At 33.5% G+C, this 25,664-nt stretch overlaps 1 protein-coding gene across 7 annotated transcripts in view; it reads left to right on the top strand.

Moving 5' to 3' along the window:
* SYNRG (synergin gamma) overlaps positions 1–25,664 on the top strand; it is an 85,332-nt gene that overhangs the window by 34,305 nt on the left and 25,363 nt on the right. For 3 of the 7 annotated variants that reach the window (XM_031966564.1, XM_031966563.1, XM_031966566.1), the window contains 9 exons: positions 276–578; positions 1,100–1,333; positions 2,313–2,390; positions 7,665–7,861; positions 8,326–8,574; positions 9,263–9,396; positions 15,970–16,085; positions 16,269–16,331; positions 21,483–22,439. In XM_031966564.1, the coding sequence (XP_031822424.1) occupies positions 276–578; positions 1,100–1,333; positions 2,313–2,390; positions 7,665–7,861; positions 8,326–8,574; positions 9,263–9,396; positions 15,970–16,085; positions 16,269–16,331; positions 21,483–22,439 (2,331 nt within the window). The remainder of the gene's footprint in view (positions 1–275; positions 579–1,099; positions 1,334–2,312; positions 2,391–7,664; positions 7,862–8,325; positions 8,575–9,262; positions 9,397–15,969; positions 16,086–16,268; positions 16,332–21,482; positions 22,440–25,664) is intronic. The other 4 variants (XM_031966569.1, XM_031966568.1, XM_031966567.1 and 1 more) reach the window with 3 other exon arrangements.

The raw sequence follows: 25,664 nt of genomic DNA, 5'->3' as shown, positions 1-25,664 counted from the left end.
TGTTTCTCCTTTGACGGAGATGCAAAATAACAGTTGTCCTTTTTCATTAAAAAGAAAAAATCCTGACACACTTAAATTGTTCAGGTATACCTTTTTGATATTTTTGATAGATTCATGTAATTTCATTTGACTATTGTTACCTGGATTATTTCTTTCTCCACTTCCACTATTCATGTTTCAGTATTTCTCTTTTGGAACTATATGCCCCATCTTTATTTCTTTTTCTCCATTGACTTCCATTTCTGTATGTTTCATTGCCATTTTCCATTTTACAGATTGTCCCACACCATCCCATTCTACTGTAACTGTCTCCCAATCCTCTGCCTTTCTTGATGAAGAAGAATTCAGTGACTTTATGCAAGGGCCTGTTGAAATTCCCATATTTGGCTCTTCATCCTCTTCCCAGCCTTTTCAGTCTTTCCATTCCACCACCCCAGGTGGCCAGTTACTTTCAGAGAAGGCTGTGACCCAGCCCCTCCCTCCAGCACAGATTCCAGTGTCTTCTGCCTTACATGGTGCCCCTGGGCAGGGTCCTTATTTTTCTACTGCTTCAACCTCACACAGTACACAGAAAACAGGTAATTCATAGATAGCATTATCAGATGCCTCTATTTTATCTAGACTATCAAATTTAATTCATGTTTAAAGAGGATAATACAGTAATGTAGGCAAATCAATATACACTTGGTTTGTAGATAAATGTTGAAGAAATTCTGCTATCCATCACCATAGATATCTAATTCAGAGGTGTAGGATACTAGAAAAGTTGTGGTTTAAATGATTTTTATAGTATCAGTTTCTGATTTCAGGAATTATTTTCACATCACTGGTCTTTTATGAAAATATTACTTATCTTTTATTTGATCAAACCAAAGCAGTCTCTCCCCATGTCTTTCTCCCTTTCCCCCTTTCAACAGTGGGCAGTGGGGAGGCTATTACAAGAAACCCATCAGAGATCTAGTGACTTGGATATGCTATTTTGGGAGTCTGACATTTTTAAAATGAAAGAAATTATTTTTTAAATAATTGTGGGACTGGAAATGGGGTTGAATAAAAATAAAGTTATAAATATAAATAATACTTAATGCTGTTTGTTTAGGCCCTTCCCTGGAGAAGAAGTTCCTTATATCTTGTGATTTAAGTACGTCTGGGCAGGTGCAAATTAAATTAAATACTTCTGAAGCTGGGCACAAAACCTCAGGCTCAGATGCCAATAAGAGCCATCCCAGTTTAACAGCCAATAACGGGGGTGCTGTAGGTGGACGTGTAAATGGTGCCATCATTGCAGAGGCAGAAAAGACTTCAGACCAAAACCTGTCAGTTGAAGAGAGTGGTGAGCTCATGAAACATTGACAAAAAATGAATGCACTTTAACCAAATGTTGCTTGAAAGCTAACACCTTTAAGCATTAATCCTGAAGTGAATGTTACTTGATTTTGCTTGTTAAAATCTTGCTTAATATATACATATATAAATATAACATATTTTATTCTTTCTCCTAATCAGTATTTTTAAGATTTTGCTCTGAATTCTTTCAACATGCTCTTCTTTTAAAAAATTGATAACAAGTTTCTATAATCAAATTCATTCCTATTTTAAAATACTTTTCTCTAATTTTACAAAAGCCACATCCTGTTTGGTTTTTTCCTTGATGATCTTTATTCCTCCAGGGATGGTGGGAGATTAAAAATAAGGCCTATGAAAGTCACCAATAAGAATTTTATGTTTTTCTTTTCATGAAATACATTTTGAGTATTGCTGAATAGAAGATTGAGATTTTATAAACTCAGCTTGCACAGATAAATTTCAGAAACAGAATATGAATAACTCATGAAAGCAGTCCTTTGAAGGATGTTTTGCAGGATTCCTAGATTTGAAGTGTAAACATCAGATTTATGCTATTGGAAGAGAAATGATTTGTTTGAAATAAAAACATAATTTTGCAATAGTGGCAAGTTCAGGATTTAAAAAATCATTTTTTAGTATTAGAAAATGCTTCAAGCAAAATTTTATGCTATTGGTTATACATGTGTATTTAAAAGTACCATTCTTGGCTAGCTTTCTTTTCAGGTTCATAATATATTAAGGATAATGAAACCTTATATAATTTAAAGTATTAATCTAGTATATTTTAGATTTTTAAAAATTTATTTCTTAAGACATATTTGACATAGTTGGTTATATTCTTGGTATGTTGGTGACTTTTTTTAGTATCTATCCATTGTGGTGTGTTTTTAATCTGTTTGAGAGGAATTTCTCTCCTTTTTTTAAAAAAAGTACTCTGTTTTAGATAATATTTCTATATCTCCTAGGTGTGGGTGTATTCCCTTCTCAAGATCCAATCCAGCCTATGATACCTTCTTGGATTTATAATGAGAGCTTAGTCCCAGGTAAAAATTTTTTAAAAGTCCCTTTTATAAATTGCTTCCAGAATATTTTTCCCCAACACCTATTAAAATTGCATGCAGACTAAATAAAAAGGTTTTATTAACACATTTTGATTGTATATGAATTGTATTTTTCCCTGTTGACAATACAAAAATTATTATTTTTTTTTATTTAATATCCTTTTATTTACAGGTTATATGCATGGGTAACTTTACAGTGTTAACAATTGCCAAACCTCTTGTTCCAATTTTTCACCTCTTACCCCCCACCCCCTCCCCTAGATGGCAGGATGACCAGTAGATGTTAAATACATTAAAATATAAATTAGATACACAATAAGTATACATGACCAAAACGTTATTTTGCTCTATAAAAAGAATCAGACTCTGAAATATGTTACAAAAATTATAAAACGACAGCAACATTCAACTAAACTCTTGCAAATTAAAATTTTAAATGGTGGTATTTATAAAGGCAATAGATAGAATGCTACCCACAGAGTCAAGAAGACCTCTCTGAATTCAAATACTGGTTCTTGCACACAGACTGTATTGTCCTAGGCTTGTCACTTAATCTGTCAGTGTTTCTGGGCAACTCTTTAGAACAGGTTCTGATTTGTTGCCAAGTTTCTTCATTGGAGTTTCCTATACCAATTAAATTATGTCTGGTTTAATAAAAAAAAACTTCAAAATATTTATAATTTGAAGGTTTTTCGAAAGTACATGCCCATTTAAGAAATTCAAAGATGTCTTGCTTCTATATACCCTCTAATCATTTTCTTTGTATTTTTTTATTTTATTAATTTTGGTAGTTATAATTAGCATAGTATATTTATATTCTGCTTTGTTCCATAAGTTGCATTTTTCTAAATGGATCACAAAATTAGAAGATTAAAAACAACCATATTTTAAATTTACCAATTTCTTTTATAAGAAATATTTTATTCTCCTTAACTTTGCCTTTGGCTTAAGTATCCAAAGATTGCTGTTTAACCAGGTAGCTTCAAAAGAGCATGCCTTTAACATAACAAGGGATCACTGAGGACATTAGTTTTGTACATCATATGTACCATCCAGATTAGTATTTTCTTCCTAACAATAACAACAAGGAAATATTTCATTGTTGTGTTCCATGATAGAGTACTTAAAAGTTCTGTTATAACTGTGATCAGACTAACTTCCTTTTTCACATAATGAATAGACATATATTGAAGTATATTTCAAACCTGATTTTAGCCTGTTCAAGTGATGATACTATTTCATTCCATATGTTTTTCTACTCTGAAAAAAGTACCGTCTCATTTATCCAGCTTTTCCTCATTTGAATGTTTTCTGTATAGTTTTTCTCTTCATCAAATAGTCCTTTGAGGTCTGTTTTTCCTACAAGAGAATTTATATGTAAGTTTTCTGTATCACAGAACTTTATTGCAATTGCCAAATAATTTTCTCTAATATATAATTAACAGAATAGTTAAATTAAAGCTAATAATGCTATCTTCTCATTCTAACCTAAAAATTGGATTTTGGGGAGATCTCTTGGGCAGTCAGTAGCCTTTCAGACCTTTCTTGACTTATACTAGTCAAAGTAAGTTATGAAGTGTTTCTTAATTCATCAGCTATTTTTTAAGTACCTACTGGGCGAGACACTAGGGATATAAAGACAAAAGCATTGCCATACCATCCAGGTTTTCCTAGATTCAGATCTCAGCTGTTTTATATGTGTGTATTCAATAAACAATTAGTATTTACTCTGCAATATAGTATGTTTGGTACTGGAGGAAATACAAAACAAATACAAATACAAATACCAAAAAAAATTATATGTATAGCATTATGTTGTATATATTCCTTTAACAAATATAATGCACATCATTCAGGGAGGATGCTGCCAACCCTTTTTCTGAAAAACCCTGAAACCAAGAGCCCCAGGAAGAGTTGCTCCCACCCAAAAAAAAGTGCAGCCCCTCTTTCAATCTACACTGAGGGGGAAAGGGGCCTCTTTTCCCCATCAGCCACCAGTTATTTGCTAAATTACTAAAGAGGTAATTAAGCCAGCCTAGTCAAAGCAGGAAAGAACCTGGAGAAAGAAGTAGATGACATATGTGAGTCAAGTCAGATCACCTTGACCACTACCTCCACTTGAGACCATCAAGGAGACAACTCAAGGCATTAAATTCAGGAATCCTGGGAAAAGCAGTTTCTTAGGCCTTCAACCCTGTTCCCAGCCTGTTCCCCACAGCCATCATCAAAAAGAAAAATCCTCATGGGGAAAGAAACCCACCATCTCCACTAGCACCAATACCATCTGCTGATCTCACTGCTCAATATCAGCACCCTGAATATCAATGGCAATCCTTAAGATGCAATCTGGCAACTTCCTTCATTGGGGAAATAGTGCCTTTAGCCTCCACAGCTACTAAAGTCCAAAAAAAATAGAATCCTCAACACTAAAGATCTTTAGCACTATCAGCTGGTTCCATCAAAAAGCATATGGTTTCATTAAAGGAAATGACATTTAAATTGGAAGATGCATTACTACCTGCTTTGCTGCTAAGGAGCATAAGGCCTTTTTATCTGATTTGTAGCTGAAGCCTTCTTTATGACACAGTTAGAATGTGAGCTTCTTAACAGCAGGTGCTGTCTCACCTTTCCATTTTATATGAAGGACTTAGTACACTGCTTGCACTTCATGCTGTTTTCAGTCACTCATTACATATGTGGTGAACAAACGCATATTCATAATAGTCCTGTTCACATCACTAGTCAATTTTTTTTAACATTTTCTTTTCATATTCATTAGTATTATAAATTGTGCCATATGATTTTTTTTCCTTAGCACTTCTTAGGTAGTTCATGAAAATAGCACAAGTGAATAAAAATAGTCTAAATTACTTTAATACTTAAAAGATATTTTCAATAGTATGTCTGATCCTCTTGTTGTGCTCAGTAACAGAAATAATTCAAATGGTACTATGTTGAGTTGAAATTTATGCCAAAAGTTTAAACTCTCTCCAAAAAATATATTGTCAACTTTTTCCTTTTTTTTTCTTTCCTCTTTTTGTTTTGTTTTGTTTTTTAACTGGCGTACTTTATTTCTAATTTTTTTTTTTGACAATCACATTTTATAAGAGATTATTCTTCATTTTATTAGGAGTAAGGTGAAACTTAATCAGGGCTAGGTTATATAGTTTCATACACATAGATACACACAATATAGACAAATGGTGGTTTTTTTAAAATGTTAAAAAAAAAAATTCAATACATTCCAAGAATGACTTGTTTAAAAAAATACTCTTAATGTAATATAATAGTTTTATTTTGGCTAATTTTATTTTGGATATTTGGATAAATATATCCATTATTCCTTATTTGGATAGATCTCTGTGTTGGAATGGTATGCATTAAGTTCATGGTACTATTCTAAATCAAATTTTATTGTCACTTGTTTAAGGAACAATAGAATGTTTTAGTCAAACTAGAGGCACTGAGTAGCAGTACAACAGAAAAAGGCAATTAATTTCAACTTTTCTTGAAATTTGTATTGTTGTTTAATTTTAGATACTTTGTTTACTCCCTTGAAAGATAACTTCTTAGAAGGGAAAGGGACCTGTATGTGCACGAATGTTTGTGGCAGCCCTTTTTGTAGTGGCTAGAAACTGGAAACTGAATGGATGTCCATCAGTTGGAGAATGGCTGAAAATTGTGGTATATGAAAATTATGGAATATTACTGTTCTGTAAGAAATGACCAACAGGATGATTTCAGAAAGGCCTGGAGAGACTTACACGAACTGATGCTAAGTGAAATGAGCAGGACCAGGAGATCATTATATACTTCAACAACAATACTAGATGATGACCAGTCCTGATGGATCAGGCCATCCTCAGCAACGAGATCAACCAAATCATTTCTAATGGAGCAGTAATGAACTGAACTAGCTATACCCAGAAAAAGAACTCTGGGAGATGACTAAAAACCATTACATTGAATTCCCAATCCCTATATTTATGCACACCTGCATTTTTGATTTCCTTCACAAGCTAATTGTACAATAATTCAGAGTCTGATTCTTTTTGTACAGCAAAATAATGTTTTGGTCATGTATACTTATTGTGTATCTAAGTTATATTTTAATATATTTAACATCTACTGGTCATCCTGCCATTTAGGGGAGGGGGGGGGGGTTAAGAGGTGAAAAATTGGAACAAGAGGTTTGGCAATTGTTAATGCTGTAAAGTTACCCATGTATATATCCTGTAAATTAAAGGCTATTAAATTAAAAAAAAAAAAAAGTTATATGGAATGGAATGATGGTTGTTGAGGGCAGAAATTGTTTTTCTATATTTATATTTGTCTACCCAGTGTCTAGCATAATACCTGACACATGGTCGATGATTTAATAAATAAATGTTTGCTGGATTGAAAAAAAAAAAAAAAAGAAAGAAAGATAACTTCTTAGAAAATTTTCATAGTTGAATTGTGTTAAAATTATTTCCTATCCAGTTAATGAAGTCTTAGGGAAGACTCTCTTACATGAATTTGTTTGGGGAAGAGATTGTCCATGTTAATCTTATACCATGTTCTCAAAGTCTTATGGCATGGCTTGGAAGACCTTCAGGAATATATTTTAAAATGCTAAATTATCCTTTTTTCTATGCCAGGCAAAAGAATATTGTTTCTGCACCCATGCCAAAAACAAAAACCAAAAATTTGGAGTGCTATGAAAGTTTTTCTGTTTTAAGTTACACAAATCAGTCATAACATAAAATATAAAATTATAACATTTGTACTGTCACCTAATTAGAAATGTTTTGCTGTTGCATTGTTGTTCAGTTAGGTCCTCCATGGACCCATCAACCATACTGTCTATAGGGTTTTCTTGGCAAAGATACTAGAGTGGTTTGTCATTTCTTTCTCTAATGGATTAAGAGGCTAAGTGATTAATGTCACATGACTGGTGTCTGAGACCAGGTCTTCCTCATTCTATCATCTGAGCCATGTGGCTGTCCTACGCGGAGATCAATTGATACACATGCAGGCCTGTTTCTGTATTGACTATCTGTGAACTAAAAATGGTTTTCATACTTTTTGATAGAATAAAACTTTGTTTAATAATATAAAAACTATTCTTAGCTCTCAAGCAATAGTGAACCAATCAGGCCAATCAGCAAGGCAGTATGTAGTGGATTGCTAGATAGCAAAACAAACTCTAAAATATCTGTTCATCTGTAATATTTTTACACTTGTAATTATGCAGTCCGTTCTTTTCTTTACTAGATGCATATAAGAAGATTTTAGAAACCACTATGACTCCAACTGGAATAGATACCGCTAAACTTTATCCCATCCTGATGTCATCTGGACTTCCCAGGGAAACCCTTGGGCAAATTTGGGCCTTAGCCAATCGTACTACCCCTGGAAAACTTACTAAAGAAGAACTTTATACTGTTTTAGCCATGATAGCTCTAACTCAGGTATACATGTTTTTCTTAAAATTAGATAGTAAAACCAATGTAGGTAGGAGAGATTTTGTATATTTTGCTGTATTATGTATGTTTACATATCTACATTTCTTTTATAATAGTGTATAATTACTCATGAATTATAGTTTAAATTTTATTATATACAAATTCAGAGATTTCTGTATCATACAGCTTATGTGGCATGTTTGCTATTACTTATAGACAAATTTTTATCCATTAATTCTTGGGAATAAGTAAGGTAGCTTTACTAGGTATAACATCATTAACATTTCAAAGTAGAATTTCTACAGTTTTTATTTAATGTATTTTTAGATTTGGATTTATTTATAGAACAAACAAGATTTTAAATGAGACTTTGTTTCATTGTCTGTATTTTTAAGTTTGGATCATTTTAGCTTGAAATGTAAGTCTTAAATCTTAAGATTTTGCATTTTTTTTCCCTTTGTTCTATTTAGAGGGGGGTGCCTGCAATCAGTCCTGACACATTAAACCAGTTCCCAACTGCTCCTGTCCCAAATCTGAGTGGCTTTCCTATGACTCTTCCTACCCCAGTGAGTCAGCAGACTATGATGCCTTCTGGTCCTACAGTCTCTATGCCTCTTAACATTGGACAACCAGTCATGGGTATTAACCTAGTTGCACCAGTGGGTGGAGCTCCAGCTCAAACTTCCAGTGGTTTTGTCCCAACTTACCCAGCAAATCAGGTCAGTGGAGTTACTGTACTTTGCACAATCCAAGTAATAACCAAAGGTGAATTTAAATAACTTCTTTACAGAAAGGATCATTGAAGTTAAGCACCAATAGTTGAAGAGCATACATCAGAATTCAGTATTATAGAAAAAGGCAAATGTAATTTTTTTTTTCCTTTAGAAAGAAATTTTGATGATCTAAAAAGATACTTAATTCTTTTTGGTAAATAGAAAGTTTTGTTTTTCATTTCTTCTAAACTTTATTGTAGTGGAATTTTTCCCCCAAATATTAACATTAGTACTATATGTGAGCTAAATGCTTGATACTACTTATGTTAAAAGGAATTAAGCATCTAATATGTATTGAGTTGTTTTCACCTATTATTATTGTACCTATTTCTTTTGATAACCTTTAGAAAATGAGATTATTTCAATAGCAGCTATTATTTAGAATTCTTTCCAGTTCAAGAATGATAGGTTTCTTTAGTAAATTACTCAAAATGTCAATCTTTTAATTTTAAAGATTGAGTCTTAATTTTCAAACCAGCTTTACTATTTGCATTGATCAAAGATCATCTAAAAATGGAAGAATAGTTGTAAGAAAGACTTCCTTTATCACTTAATACTTTAGGATATGTGATTAAAGATTTTTGGCTTATTTGTATTAATCTTTTTTATTTACTTAACATCTTTTATAATCTAGGTAGTAAAACCAGAAGAAGATGACTTCCAAGATTTTCAAGATGCTTCAAAGTCAGGATCACTTGATGATTCATTTACTGATTTCCAAGAGATGCCTGCTTCTTCAAAAACAGCTAATTCCCAACATGGGAGCAGGTAGAAAAGAGTTGTTCAGCATTATAGTTAATGGCATAAAAACATATCTCATCTTTTAGAAAGAACTTGATTCCTTACTTATAATACTTCTCATTATCCCTTCTTTGTATACATTCTGGCCTTCACACTTTCTTCCACCTGCAACTTCTGTTTCTGCCATCTTCCCTTGCTGCTTATTTTGGTTGCTTTTGAGATGAATTAAATGTAGGTGAATGTTCCTTTTCAGTTAAACAAATGGCTTCGAATTTTTATATATTGGGATTTGTAAATACCTTTGGGGAGACAGCTTACAGTTTGGATGGGTTTTTTAAAATTTCTAGTACCTAAGACCATCCCCATTTTATAGTTTAATTTGCCACCCTAAAAAAGCAGAACTTATATTTTTAAATATAGCTATTCACATATGTCTCCTATCTTCAATTTGAGAAAATGGTAGGCTTTCAAATTTCTGCACTAACAATTATTGGCATCTTAGCATTTTTTAATACCATTTGAAGCCTTTTTTTTTTTTACAGTGATTCATCCTCATGCCCGGTTATCCCATTTTCATGATTAAAATAGTTACCTGTTTCACACAAAAATGAAGAACACATCAGACATTAAAGTATGTTTTTCCCTTAACCAATTCCTAGAACTATTGTTTTTGTCAATACATATAAACAACTCTTATATATATGTTTCAATTATGCCATATCATTCATCATTTCTTTTGCGTAGTGATTTATCTATCAATTACTCAGTATTTACTGTGTGTATGTTATATAAAGAGAACAGTTGTAGACAGTGTAAAGTCTTACAAATTAAGTAGTTAATATGATTTTTCTGTTTTTTGAAGAGCTTTGCAATCTTATGAGAAAGACAGGCCAAATCAAATGAAAACACCTGAAAAGATAAACACAGTAAACATATGTCCATAAAATAGTGATCCTGGTTTCTCAATCCTTGTGTTAACAATAGTCTTATAACAACAATCTTATTACTTTAAAAGTATATATACACAAGTTATAACTGAATTGAGTAAATGTTTATGGCAAGTTCACTGTAAAAATGAATTTTTGTAAAGTGAATTCTGTTTTTTTCACTGATTTCCACAATAAAACAGGAACAAATTCCCATGGCACATTACTCCTTTAGGGGTTTTACTTTTTATTTGTCTTTAATTTTGAGCATTTAAGATGGTAATCATATTGGGCATATTTCAGCAATCTGTACCCGATGGGAGTTTTAGTTCCAACTTAATTTAATTTTCCTTTATAGCAGTATTTTGCAACTTTCTTTTCCTTACATTAATATCACAGTGTAGACCTAATTTTGAATACATTCATGTTCTCTCTATGCTATAGAAATTTTTCCATAACTAAGATTCTCCTGACTTATATACTCAAACTCCTAAAATTTAAACTACCTTTTTTTATTTCTCTGGGCTTAGTATGTCATAAATTTAGTCTTCAGTGTCCTCACTTTTCCTGACTAATATATGATGTACTGTAGTTTGAAAATTCCTTAGTTTTAATGCGTCAACAAATGTAAGATAAATTTGTATCAATACTATAAACTTTTAATTCTATTGAATTCACCTAAAATAAGAATATATTTAGTGTGATGATTCGATTGATCAGTATTGAACAGTCCATTAAATCTTTATCAAAGTTTTTATCGTAATTTGATTAAGTCTTTATGGAAGATATGAATCTTGAGTAATATTTTTTAAAAAAAGAAAACGTCTGATTTGTTCAGGAGCAAGTGGAAAAGTAAACAATCAAGTCATGTAGGCATAGTGAAGAACATTAGCTAAGCTATAGAATAGAAATTGATTTGCAAAGGAAACACCAATTTTGTAGGGTATCTTAGAACTTGTGATTAGTGATTTTGATTTGCCAGAAGTGGAAGCCATTCTTGTAAAGACTTCCAGAAAAAGTGAAAAGATACTTAAAGGAAATGATTCTTGCTTATGAGGGCAATTCAAGGGGTAGAGGCTGCCAGTAGTCCAGTTGAGGGAGTCAGGATATAATAGAAAATATGTCTTCGAAAAAAAATGAGTAGGATTTAGATAAAGGATTTACAATAAAGGCAGAAAAATAAAGTGAATTGAAGGGCACTCCCAGTATGCAACCTGGAGATCATTTGAAAGATGTTATATTTTATGAGGAAAGACAATCTCTAAAACATTTATGTCAGTAAACATTTATTAAGTGTCTTTGATATGGCAGATTCTGTGCTAATTACTGAGGATACAAAGAAAGGCGAAAGCTCACAATCTAATGGGAGAGGCAACATCCAAACAACAGATGAACTATACACAGGATGACAAGTTGGAAATAACAGAGGGAAGGCACTAGAATTATAAAGCATTAGGAAAAACTTTCTGTAGAAGGAAAAAAATGAGTTAGGATTTGAAAGAAGCTAGGAAAAAGGAAGGGGGAGAGCTTTTCAGGCATGGGGGACAGTTAGCAAAATAATCCAGTATCAGGAGATAAAGTGGCTTGTTCTAGAAACAGCTGAGAGACCAGTGTCACAGAATGCCAGAGTACATAGTCAGGTGTGAAGTGTAAGCAGATTGGGGGGGAAGGGGGGCAGTTTACAAAGGATTTCATATTTGATACTAGACATGATAAGGGAGTATGAGTGGGAGGAGGTCGGGAATGGCATGGTCAGATTTGTGCTTCAGCAGACAGACTTGTGGCAAGCCCATCAACTAGCAAATTGATGCAGTGTACTTCAGGCATGAATTAGTAAGAGACTGCACCAAGATGGCGGCAGTGTCAAGAGGGCATATTTGACACATATTATGAAAGTAAAATTCAACAGATATTGAGAGTAGATTGGATTTAGGAAGATGGGTTTAATTTTTCATAAGTTATGAGACAGAGTCCTCAGAATGGGGAAGGGGAAGGGAAGCAGTCAAAGATTGAGGAGGAATGGAAATGTTTGAAAGAAGTAATGAGTGTTTTGGTGAGTGGGATGGTGAGTTAATTAGGATTGCCTAGTAGCAGTGAGGGCCCAGTTAAAGTTACATAAATTACATTTGTAATTAACCAGTTAATATGATTTTGTGATTTTCTCTAGTTTCAGAAACACATGTATTAATAGGAAAAGCAGTGATGGCTGGAGTTGAGAAGAGCACAAACAGTGATGGCAAGGCATTCCAGAGGACAATATAGACCTGAACTGGTTCACCAGTGGATCCAGATGGGAAAGGAAGGAGAGTGTGGCTAGTGCAAAAATAATGGCCTGGGAAAGAACGAAGAGTTTGGAGAGGGGGGTGGAGATCATGGTATAGAAAACAAACAAGACCTACAAGGCAGATTGTTATCAGATAAGGGAATTTCAGTTTGATACATTTGTGAATCATGGCAAGATCAAGCATTTATATGTGGCTGAACCATCGTAGGATAGTGGGAATGGGACATAAAATCATAAGAAATGACTATGTTGAACTATGAAGTTTGAGTGTTTGAGGAAACTGATATGTATGTTGAAGAACCCCAGTAGGAGGGCAAGATTCAAAGGAAAGAGAAAAAGTCTGTAGGCTAAGCACTGAACTAATAGAAAATCAGTACAGCTCAGTAGACATTGACTACCAGAATTTTGATTGGATAGTAAATAAGCATTGAGTGAATGTCAAAGGAAAAGATACTAAGTGATAGTGGTAGGAGAACCAGGAAATGGCAGTAGGAAACAAAGTGTATTTCAACAGTCCCATAACATCTAATGAGTCCAGAGGAAGGAGTAAAAGTGTACCCATTGCTTGAAAGTTGGAAAGACAGGCCTATATCATCAACTTGGGTAGGAATTCAGCTTGGGGAGGGGTAAGTGAGTGGGTAAGAATTTTTTAGGCTTAGGGAACAGCTTGAGCAAAGGCATTGAATCAAAAAAGCATAGGGCAGGTATGAAGAACTGTAAGTTACACAGTGTAAGTGAGTAATATAAAGCTGGAAATGGAAAGATAGATTGATGCCAGATTTTAAAGGTCTTTAATGCCAGCTGAAGAGTCTTAACTTTGTCTAGAGTTTTAAACAGAATAACATGATAAGACATGCATAAAAAAGATGTCTGTTAGGGAATAGAGGAGGAAATGGAAGTGAAGAAAGAATGATTGGAAAATCTATTAAGATATTATAGTAGCCAAGATGAATGGAAATAAGAGTTTTTCCTAGGCTAATAATGATGAACTAGAGAGGAGGCGTTGGTAGTAAAAGATATTATAGGTAAAGTGAATATCATTTGTAACTGGAAATGAGAGGTGAGAGGAAAAGAAGAGTCCTACAACATCAAGATTCCAAATATATCAAACTAAGTGAGATTGTGTTAGCACTCACAAACAGTGACTTCAAGAAGAACAGAGTTGGGGGAAAAGATTATGTATTCAGCCTGAATTTAGGACATTTAAGTTCGAGATGCAGGTGAAGGAGTTGGAGATGTGATTCTTGGTCTTGACAGGAAAAATAGAGAAATTTGAGTGCCATTTGGTTGTCAGTGAAGCCATGGGAATGAATAAGGATGCCAAGGAAAGACAGGATATAGCACGAGGAAATAAAACCAAAAAGAAAAGACAAAACTTTGAAGACTCACATGTTTAAGAGTAAGAGAAAAGGTTGTTAAAGGGACTCAAGAAGGAGGAAAGGAATCAAGAGACTATGGAATCTTTGAAGTCAAGGGAGGAAAAAATTGTCTAAGAGAATAGAGGTACTCATCAATGCCTACTTCTCCACAGATATCAAAAAGGAAGATGAAAGTATGCAGTAGCCACTATGTATTTTTGTTTTTGTTTCAGTGTAGACAATAGTGAGAACAAATTTAGAGGCTTTATTTGGACCTCTTCTCTCAAGAAGCTTTTAGTTTATGTAGAAAGGATCATGGTTCTTGAAATTTTAAATACTGGGTTATATACTTTTCATCTGAACTGGAGAACAAAAATTCTAACTGTTTTCCTATTTAGATCTTGGGAATGAATCTGTTTATATGTAAATGATACAAACACTTTCATGGCAATTAGCAGTTGTTTTTTTAATAATGAGTTCAGAAGAAGAGACTACAATGAATTGTTCATTCTCGGTATGCATAAAATTACAGACTGAGTCATAGCCTTTCTTGAATGAGATTTCATTTCATTGGTTTTAATCAGCAACACTTCATTACCCTGAGGATGCTCTATTTTTTTCTAACTACCTTATTCTATGGTGAATATATTTTTAAAATTAATATTATTTAGTTAAATGTCAGATTTAGCAAAAAGATTTTACCAACTTAAAATCACAAAGCTATAACAAACTCTCTTTGGTTAGTCACAAAAGACAAAATATATCGTGCAGCTGCCTGTCTTTTCTACTGCATTAATTCTTTCTATTCAGTTGTAAAAACATCTAACAACATTTTGTACAATGAGCTCTAGTCTAATTACTTATAGAGTTTTCTTTAAAGTCTATCTATAGTGTATATATGATTACCCATTTCATTTGCAAAGTAGACATTTGTTAGCTATCTAACAGCAGTGTAAAATTAAATTATATCTCAACTATAGTTTGATGCAATCATAGTTGTGAAGCACTGTGGACTACCATTAGCATGCATGTATAAGAGCTGGGTTTGTAACTTGCTTGTAGGCAACTGATAAGATTTAAATGACTATGGAAAGATTTTTGCTCTGGTGCACAGGACTCAAAAAGAAATTCATTTATATAGTTTCTATCAGTGGTATTGAATGACTTAAACTGGAGCTAGAATACAACCATTCATATGTAAAAGTTGTTCTTCCTGGGAGCTTGCCACTGTCTGATAAGGGGGGGAGAAGGAGACCAGCAGCTGGCATGTGTATTTGAGCCTTCCAAATTACCAACATAGATAATGCTACTTTCCTTATGCAGTAAGAAATATGTTCTCAGTAAAAGCCTTTAATCTAATTGTGAGATGATTGTTGTTTTGCTATGAAGATAACTCTTAGAATCCACTGGTGTGTTTCTTGTAAAAATGCAAATTGCATTAATGCTACTATTTCATATCAGATGGGTTAACTTCTGCCAGTGGCAATCAAAAGCAGAGAATTTCAAGCTTAGCTTGAACAACATTTCATAACTTCTGATTCTTATCATTCCTATTCTACCTCTCTGAACCCATTTTAAAGCATATAACTTATAATAAGGTTAACATAATATATTTTTAAAATCTAGTTTCTCAGATTGGTTATGCATGTTTAGAGCAGTTCACTTCTATGCTTTTGTATCAAAGGGGCTTTATATCCATAATCACACCATTGCTTCCGCTCACCTCCACAAACTCATCTATTATTTTGGCTTGAAGAGGTGGTTAGAATTAGTATGTGACTGACCACTCTTATATTCATAAATTCATAAAAAGGTTGCTGCTTTTAAATCTGAATTTTTTAAAAAGATAAAATAAGTAAAAGGATTTTCATAATTGTATTAGTATCAAAATTTTTACCTTAACTTTTGGCATGCAAATGATTTTTTGGAAATTATATAATTTCTGTTTTGGAAATCAAGCTTTTATATGATTTGTAGTAATATTGAAGAATTTAATGTGTTAAACATTTAAAGGATTTTCTTGCCTTTCTAGTGCCCCTTCTTTGATACCACTTCCAGGAACAAAAGCACCGCCTTCAACAGATAAATATTCTGTATTTAAAGGAATTGCTATTGATAAAACATCAGAAAACACAGCTCCATTTGGAGGTAAAAACAAAATTTGTTGGCTCAAAATATGAAACATATAATTTTCATGTTTCTATGATTTTGGTAGTGATTTTATGCTGTAAGCAAAATACTAGTCTTTTAGGTTTTAAATTATATTTAGCTGTGGAATACCTTCACAGTAATCTCAATGAAACTTTTGCCTTTTTTTTATATGCATTGTAGAACATGGAGACAAATACAGTGCTTTCAGAGAATTAGAGCAGCCCGCAGAAAATAAGTCCTTAGGTAAGTTTTTGGCAATGTACTAAAAATATATTGTTTTGAGTTTTTATTTTTAGTAAAAACTTAGGATATCCTTGGACATGTCAGTGAGGTTTATTTAGGAAAAAAAAGAATAAATCAATAACAGTAACATTGGAATAGAGTTTTCTAGTTAGGGATTTAAGCTTCCTCTTGGAGACTGTCATATTACAGAATTAAGTGGGGAGATCAAGACTTGAGCTGCTGAGCTATAGCTACTTTGTATTAAAGCAACAAATAGTCTCTCTCTCTCTCTCTCTCTCTCTCTCTCTCTCTCTCTCTCTCTCTCTCTCTCATATCCCTCTCTCCCTTTCCCCCCTTTTACCCCTTCCAACTTTGTCATTTGGTGCTACTCATGTTCCTTTTAATAAGAATATATCAGATCACCAGTGATTAGAAACACAAAAGCCTAGCCTCTACCAAGCTAGAAATGTCATTTTAGGATTCCTGTCTCTGGGATTAACTGGGCTTCTTTTTACTAATTGACAGGATATAATTCTGCTTTCTTTCTCTTCAGGATGGTGTACAACAAATCTTTATAAACCAGCCATCTTTCTTAGAAAGATAATGACAAATTTATTTTATAACAGTAGAAAGACGATAAGTGTTCTTAGGGGCTGTGTCAGAAATTACCTTTTGCAATATCCTTTACAGAAATGTGACAGGATAGAGATAGACTTTTAAGGCTCAGAACTGTTCACTGGAAACAAGTAACCTCAAAAGGATACTCATGGAATAATTTACTTAATATGTCATGCTATGGTAGTTTTTGATATGAAAGTTTCTATTTACTGCCACTATTTTGTAAATAGTTGTCAACTTATAAATTACCCAATGCTGATTTGTTTTTGACCTTTTCACCAGCTTACCTCACTAATGGAAAAGTGTACAATTCATCAGTAAGTTTAGTTTGCTTGTGGTGTTTTTGTTTTAAAAAATAAAACAAAAAGTTGTCAATTTCACAGATTATTTTAGAGTAGCACATCAAATTTTAAATGTGAATTGTTATTCCATTCATATGAAATAAAACATGTTTTCTGGTATAAACATGGATAGAATTACCTAAAATCCAGAGTTATTTTGAGAATGTTTAACAAGATTTCTGTCCATTTGTGAAGTTGACTTCATTCTTGTTAGTACTGTATATTAAAAACATAAGACTCGGGGAAATCTGAGTGCAATTTTATTCCCTGTACAAAAATGAAGATAATGAATAAAAATGTCTTTGTTCATTTAGACATTTATGCTGGTGAACTGGTTATATATTTTAGATTAACAGAGAAGTTCTACTTCCTCTATTTCCCATGCTTCCCTGATTTAGAATTTTAAAATTAAACTTTTGGTTTTTTTTTACATCACCATAATTTCTCCCAGCCTCTCTCCCCTTTCTCAGATATCAAATCTTATTTTTTAAAGAAAAAAGACAAAAATTGGTCAATAATTTTAAAAAGGCAGGCAAGTAGGATTGAGGGAACTTGTTTTCTCTCTTCTTAAGATCCTGCTTGTTCTTTGTAATTTTGCATCATTCACTTTTGATTCTTTTGTGGCTTTTCCATTTATGTTGTTGTAGTTATTGTATGTTTTCTTGTCTCTGCTTATTTAACTCTGCATCAGATCATATGAGTCCATGTTTTTCTATATTCATCATATTTTTTAAGTTTTATTGATGATTTGTTTTTACATTGTAAAGCAGGGGTCCTCAAACTACTGCCTGCGGGACAGATGCAGCAGCTGAGGACATTTATCACCCTCACGCAGGGCTATGAAGTTTCTTTATTTAAAGGCCCACAAAACAGTTTTTGTTTTTACTATAGTCCGGCCCTCCAACAGTCTGAGGGACAATGAACTGGCCCCCTATTTAAAAAGTTTGAAGACCCCTGTTGTAAAGCATTTATAGATTATCTTCATTCTATGAAAGATTTCCTAACAAAATAAAGTAATTAAGCAAAATTCACAATTAAGTGAATTTGGAAGTGCATGAAACATTTCCACAATTTTAACACCCTCCCATTTCTCTTTTTTAATTATTATTTTTTTAATTAACAAAACTTTATTGTGTCTCACTCTCATTCCTAACTCCAACCAAAAGAAGCGAGAGAAAAACAAATTTCTTATAAAAGATATGCATAGTCAAGCAAAACAAATTCCTTCATTTATCAGAAATATATGTTTCATTCTGCATCCTAAATCTATTAGCTCAGTCAGGAGATTATATAATATGTTTCATCATCAGTCCTTTGGAATGATAGATGGTAAGTATATCATTCATGGTATTTAAAGCTTTTATAGTTGTCTTTACAGTATCATTATTATAGAAATTGTTCTCTTGGTTCTGCATTTTTCATTCTTTATCACTTTATAAAAGTTTTCAAAGTTAATTTTTATAATGAAATTATAGTGTAAATTGTTCTTATCTTGCTTAATTCACTATCAATATACACAAATCTCTTCATGTCTGTCTAGCATATTCATTAACCACAATTTACTCAGCTGTCCTTCAACTGATGGATTCAATAGTTTCCAGTTTTTTGCTATCAAAAAAAGAACTATAAATATTTTTATACATAAAGGATCTTTTCCTATTTCTTTGATCATTTTTGGGGTATAGGCTTTAGCAATGGTTTATTTGGGTCAAAGGTTTAGTTTAGTAACTTTTCTTTTTAATTTCAAATCAGTTTCTAGAATGGTGTACTAATTCACAGGACTACCAACTGTGCAGTAATGTATCTGTTTTTCTATATCCTCTTCAGAATTTGTTATTTTCCTTTTCTGTCATCTCTGTCAAATCTGATGAGTATGAGATAGAATCTCAAAAAAGCTTTAAATTGTCTTTAGTTAGTAGTGATTTGGGAGCACCCTTGAGAAGTGTATATTATATCTTTTTACTATTTATCAATTGGGAAATGACACTTAGTCTTTTAAGTTCGAATCAGTTTCTTACATGTCTTGACAATAAGGACTTTAGCAGAGAAAATTTGTTTCAAAGATTTTTCCCCCAAGTGTTTCTCTTTTAATTTTAGCTCCATTGGATTTGTTTATGCAAAAAAAAATTAATATATGCAATCAATCTTGTTACTAAATTAACAAATATTACAAAATCTATTACTATGGAATTATTTCAAGTATTAAAGATTATATTTTGTGACTTAAGAATTGAGGTTTCCTTAGACAGGAAAAAATGGTTTTCTTTTAATAATGGAACATTATAGTGGATATTATCCAGACATGAGTTTTAGACAGTCAGTAAGCATTTATTAAGCATTTAGCTACTGTGCAATAGTACCACGATAGTAAAAAATCAATCTCTTCCCTCAAAAATCTGTGTGTGTGTGTGTGTGTGTGTGTGTACACAAAATTGACATAAGGACACTGGAAAGTGAGGGGAAAGTAGAGTTATGAAAAGTTTTGTGTAGAAGGTGCTGTTTGAACTAAGACTTGAGGAAAACTGGGGATTCTGAGAGGCAATTGTGAGGAAGGAGTACATCCCAGGTATGGGGGAATAAATAGCCAATAGAAAAAGCTCAGAACCTGGAATTAAAGTGCCATTTGTGAGCAGGAGTTGCGCATGTGTCATAAAGATGGCACAGGTCTGTGACAGATGTGTCATAAAACTGGAAAAGTAGCTTTGCCATATTTTATAGCAATATTTGTTATAATTTTGATTTGTCTGTTAAGTACTTATTATGTACCAAGTTCTGTGCTATCTAATTTTTGCCTTATAAAAGATTTTTAGAAATTTGGAAAACTACAACTAATTAGATCTTTAAATATTATGGATATAAGTGATGATATCATTATCACAGTAACAAAGAATGAGAACTGTCAATCTTAGACCCAGATGTTGGCTTATATTTTCAACAAAGCCTGGTTTAATTCTTTAAAGAAATTTTCCTGAGAACAGCTAGATGGTACAGTGAATAGAACCACTGGCCCTGGAGTCAGGAGGACCTGAATTGAAATCTGGCCTCAGACACTTTAACACTTACTAGCAAATCACTTAACTCCAAATGTTTCACCCAAAAAAAAGCAAACAAAAAGAAATTTTCTTTTAATTTTTTAAAACATTAAAAAAATAAAGAAATGTTCCTGTATAGTATTTTAGCTACCAATAAAATTTTGGTTAGCAGCCTTTTCCTTAGGTTATTTAGATACAGAACCAAAATTTTAGCATATCTCTGAGGTTGAAATATAAAATGACATTGATTGCCAGAATTCCATTGCATTTAAGTGAGAGTAATATCTAACTAGACCTAAAAAGGAAGTGAGCTATATCTCAAGGGAAGCTGGAAACATAAAGAGTGAGACTTATATTTCCTGACTGAGTACCTTTTTTCTAAGAGTTCTGAACCTTTTTACTGGTAGGTGTGAGGCAAAGATAAATAAATCAATAAACATTTGTTAAGTGCCTACAATATACTATGCACTGTGTACTTGGGAACTCTATGGTCTTAGATGACATTTTTGGGAAAGGAGAATTATTTTTCTCTTTCTGATAAAGATTTCTTTTAAATTAATGCCCATGTAATTCAGGAATATCAGTTTATATCTAGTCTTGTATTGAAAATGCACAATTAAAAAAAATGTTTTCCCTGGGTATGAATGTGGAATTTCTTATTACTTTACCAATACCATTAGCTCATTTGGACCCCCCCCTTATTGTTTAACATATAAAAGTTTTATTCTTGGGAGAACACCATTCCCAGGCACAGCTCCTCCAATAATCCTCAAACCCTTCTCATTTCACTGTATGCTCAGTGGGCCATATACAAGGACAGAAAGTAGTGAAGCCCTGACCCTGACAATGAAAGACCAGCAACATCACTGCTGATATTGGACATTGAAGCATTTGTGGAAATGACTAATTAAAAGGCATTTGAGGAGTGAAATGAGCCATCAGTAGGGTTTTTATTTATTTCCTTATCCATGTTCAGTGTGGGAATAATCTATGATTTCCAAAATAAGCATCTAGAGGAGAGTGAACACACAAAAAGATCAGGTGGAAGTTAAATATGTGAATTCAACTCAACAATGGAAGAAGCAGAATTAATAAATATATTTGACATTTTGCAGGATATTGGATTCAGTGTACATTATGTGATTTTAAGTTAAACATCCTTGTTCCGTTTTTCATTTCAGGAGATAGCCTTGCAGAATTCAGATCTACAGGAACAGATGATGGCTTCACAGATTTTAAAACAGCCGACAGTATTTCACCATTAGAACCACCAACAAAAGACAAAATGTTTCCAATTCCCTTCCCCTCTTTAACCATACAACAGAAACAACAAACACAAGCTAAAAATCATCTGAACTTGGCAGATCTAGATATGTTTTCCTCTGTTGGTGCCCCTGGCGAGAAACCACTTTCTTTTCCAGATGCATTTAGCTCTTCAAAATCATTGTCCATGCGATCACTCCCAACAACTGCTGCCGCAACTGCCACCACATCAGCACCAACTAAAAATTCTAGCTTAGCTGATGACTTTGGAGAATTCAGCCTTTTTGGGGGATATTCTAGTTCAGCATCTGTTGGGGGACAAGATGACTTTGCAGATTTTATGGCTTTCAGTAATAGCTCCAGCTTGTCTGAGCAAAAGGCAGATGATAAATATGATATTCTTAAAGAAGAAGTTAGCACTGCTCCTCTGACTAGCAGCATAGGCAGCGCCGTGAGAAATGGGCAGAACTCTTCAGCCGCTGCTCCAACCAAATATGATGTCTTCAAACAGCTTTCTCTGGAGGGCCCTGGAATAGGGATGGAAGAGTTAAAAGATGGCACTCCTTCAGGGAAAAGTGACGAAGATTTTGCTGACTTCCATTCAAACAAATTCTCATCTCTGTGTGGTAATTCAGACAAATCTCTGGTGGAAAAAGTGGTAGCTTTCAGACATGCCAAAGAAGACTCTGCTTCTGTGAAGTCTTTGGACCTGCCTTCCATTGGTGGTAGCAGTGTTGGCAAGGAGGACTCGGAAGATGCGCTCTCTGTCCAGTTTGACATGAAACTGGCTGATGTAGGAGGAGATCTTAAGCATGTCATGTCTGATAGCTCTTTGGATTTGCCCACAGTTAGTGGCCAGCATCCGCCTGCAGCAGGTGAGGAATTGGTGCGATTGCTCTGGTGATAGTAATACATTTCAAAGATAATTCTGTGTTGCTGATTTACAGTATTAATACTCTAACCCTTTACCATTGTGAGAGGTTCCTTCATAGCAAACCCCTTAGTTGCCAATATCCCTCTAAAACACTGTAATTGTTGACTTTTTTGACCACTTGATGAGACTGATTAGTTAAAATACTTTTGTTTTTGAGATCTTACACCAACTTGGTGTCTCTAAGGCACATGAACACTTAACACTTAGAAAAACTCAGCATTGCCAGGGATTTGAACAAACATTTTCAGTGTTAGCAGTGCTCTTGCAGTTTGTGAGGTCAGTATACCTCTTGCTTTCTCATATTATGGGTACATTTTACAGCTATCAAAAGTGATCTACTTAGTGTTCTAATTAGGTTTACAGAAGCACACTCTATGCCAAGAGTAAAAGCTTCTAAGTAATATGTCCTTTCAAAAAAGCAGGGAAAAAGATTATATTGATGTACTGTGTTTCAGGTACTGGCAAAGGAGGAGGTTTTGCATCGTTACTGTCAGTGAAATCACAGTTTTCAGTGTTAACGCTAATATTGGTATCATTTAATTATAACAAATCTATCTAGGATAGATGAGCTCTAGTTAGTTATTTGGGGAAAATTAAAGTTAGCTGAATGTATCTTATTAAGTGGCCCTCTTTAAACTCTCTATGAAGTTAGATAATAGAACAGCATATGAAACAAATGTATCTCCAGTCTTACTTCATAGCATAAAAACTAATTTCCCAAGTGTCCTAGTTTTTTTTCTTTTGATATGTACATAGAGAGACAGTTAAACCTATTTTGTGGCCTTTAATAATGAGAAATATCTCAGTATTACTGTATTATTATAAAGAAAGCATTATGCAGTTGAAAGTTTTTTGAATGGGAGGGGGACACACTGTTAACTGTAAGAATTATTACTGTAAGGATCAATTCTTTCCATAAAAGAAATTTCTTCCAAGTTTACAGATCTGGATTAAAAATTATATAGTTCTGTAGTTTTGCATCATATGGTATTTTTATGTCTGAAAACAAACCTGGATCTTTCTTTTGGCTTCCTAAGTGTATGCAGGACATGGACAGGACATGTTCCTGACAAGGGTACTGAAACCAAGAGCAACAACAATTAGTCAGAATGTTCATATTTCATGTTGCTGCTTGGCAAAATGTTCTAAACACAGCAGGCTATCCAAATAGCACCTCATGCTCTTGAATGTTTACTTACTTTTTATGTGCTTTTTTCTCAAATGTTTTTCTATCTTTTTTTTTCTTTTTTGTTCAATACAGTGATTTTGCTATGCTGCTTTTTTTTTCTTTTTTTTCTTTTTTTTTGGGGGGGGGTATAAACTAGCTACTTGGGGGCCATGGCAGTTAATTGCAGATTGCTCTGTTTTGTGATGATTGTCTTCATTTATATCTAAGAAATAATAGTGTGTAATCTGGGTAGTAGTCTTTTGAACACTGAAGTTATTAATTAGAAGCTATTTTTCTGAAAGTAAGTCTGTATTCTTTCACAATGCCAAGCTAAATGTTTTCACGAGGAAAGTTTTATTCCAGCCCTTTTCTGTTTTAGTCTTCTGACTGAGCTTGCTCTGATTTATTTGTTAAAATAACCTCCTGTGCTCTCATGTTCTTTTTATGTATGTTTGGAACACTTCTAGCTTTGAACCTGTAATGTTCAAGCCAAGTCTCTTCAGTTTGCATATATTCTCAAAAGCATATTGTTTCCTCTTCCCTTTGATCTGTAAATTTCATGTCAGAAAGGAGCAGTATCCCTTTAGAGTGGTTAGCAAGGGTTGTTGTTTGACCACTGTGCTACGTTATGGTTGCACAAAATTGCTGCATTAAAGTATTAAAAGGGATCAAGGGCAGTGAAAAGTATTAAAAGGGATCAAGGGCAGTGAATTTTGAAAGCTTGATTTGGCTTTACCCATGAACATCATAGTATCCTACCCTCTGAGTGTGTAGGTTGCACTTATCCCTTAGTAGGAAAGTAAGCATTAGAGCTCATGAAGAGGGAATAAAATGCAATTTCCAAGGACCTTAAGCCGATTGAGTGACCTAAGTTAACTCTGTAAAAGGATACTGTCTCTTTAAACTTTGCTATAATTCTTTGTATGGAAGTTAGAGAATACTAATAACTTTGCCTGATTTCTTGCATATATTCAAGTTAACACTTTGAGTACTTGCTACGGATAGTTTTGACTAGACTGCTTTAATATTTTCCCCTCTAAATTTAATCTCTTCATTTACATATTTTAATTATTGTTCAGTCAAGACCACCTTACTCTTATTTTAAATGCAGCAGGAGCTCACCTCATTTTGTAACATTATCAAAAGGTTAGCAAACTAGCTGCATCTGCCTACCTGTGTAGTAGCTCTTCTTTGACATTAAAAATCTTTGTATTTTAATCAATACCTGGTTTTTTGCTGCTTTTTCTGATGTCTTTTTTTCAATTTAAACATTTTCTGTGTGAATGTGCCTTCTCAAACTTGCGTTAGTATATTCCTCTCTGCAAATACTGACCTGCATGCTTATTCTGATGACTCCTTTTTGAGCTCTTCTGTATCACTATCTTTTTTGTGATCTGTAAGTCCTGTGTTAATAAATAATACCTTGGCATATTTTGAAAGTCTGGGGGTGTGTGTAATTTGTACCTGAGAAGGAGAAAACAGAGCTAGAACTTGTGTCATACCTAAGTTCAGAATCAGTAGTATCCACAGAGCTATTTGTCCTTTGTTTTGGATTGTTCCAATTCCTGTTTCCTACAGAAATACCATAGCTATTTGGGAAGGGCATTTTAGATTTTTTTTAATTCCATTGATAGACATCCTTTCATGTGCGTTTTGTAGATATTGGACTTGGGCTGTTCCTTTTAAATGTTAGAGGAAACTCCCTACCTTTTTAAAGTAAGCTTACCCTGACTTTTCTGGAGGGAAGAACCATGTAAGTGGGTTTCATATTGTAAGAGCCTATTCACATTAGGTGTGGTAATTTTAACGTTAGGAGTAGAGAGAAAAATTAACAGAACCATTGAAAATTAGATATCTACAAACTCATTTCAAAATAGCTCATCAAATGGTGTTGACATGACTTTTGGTCACCATAGACCTACTCTGAATTTAAATTGATGATCCTACAGTGAAAATTGTTTACTGCTAATTCCTGGAGGACTTCAGGCCTAAATGTGA

This window comes from Sarcophilus harrisii, chromosome 4 (genome assembly GCF_902635505.1).
Source record: "Sarcophilus harrisii chromosome 4, mSarHar1.11, whole genome shotgun sequence".
Lineage (NCBI taxonomy): Eukaryota > Metazoa > Chordata > Mammalia > Dasyuromorphia > Dasyuridae > Sarcophilus > Sarcophilus harrisii.
The sequence above is the reverse complement of the archived record's forward strand: the minus strand, read 5'-3'. Positions and strand labels throughout refer to the sequence as shown.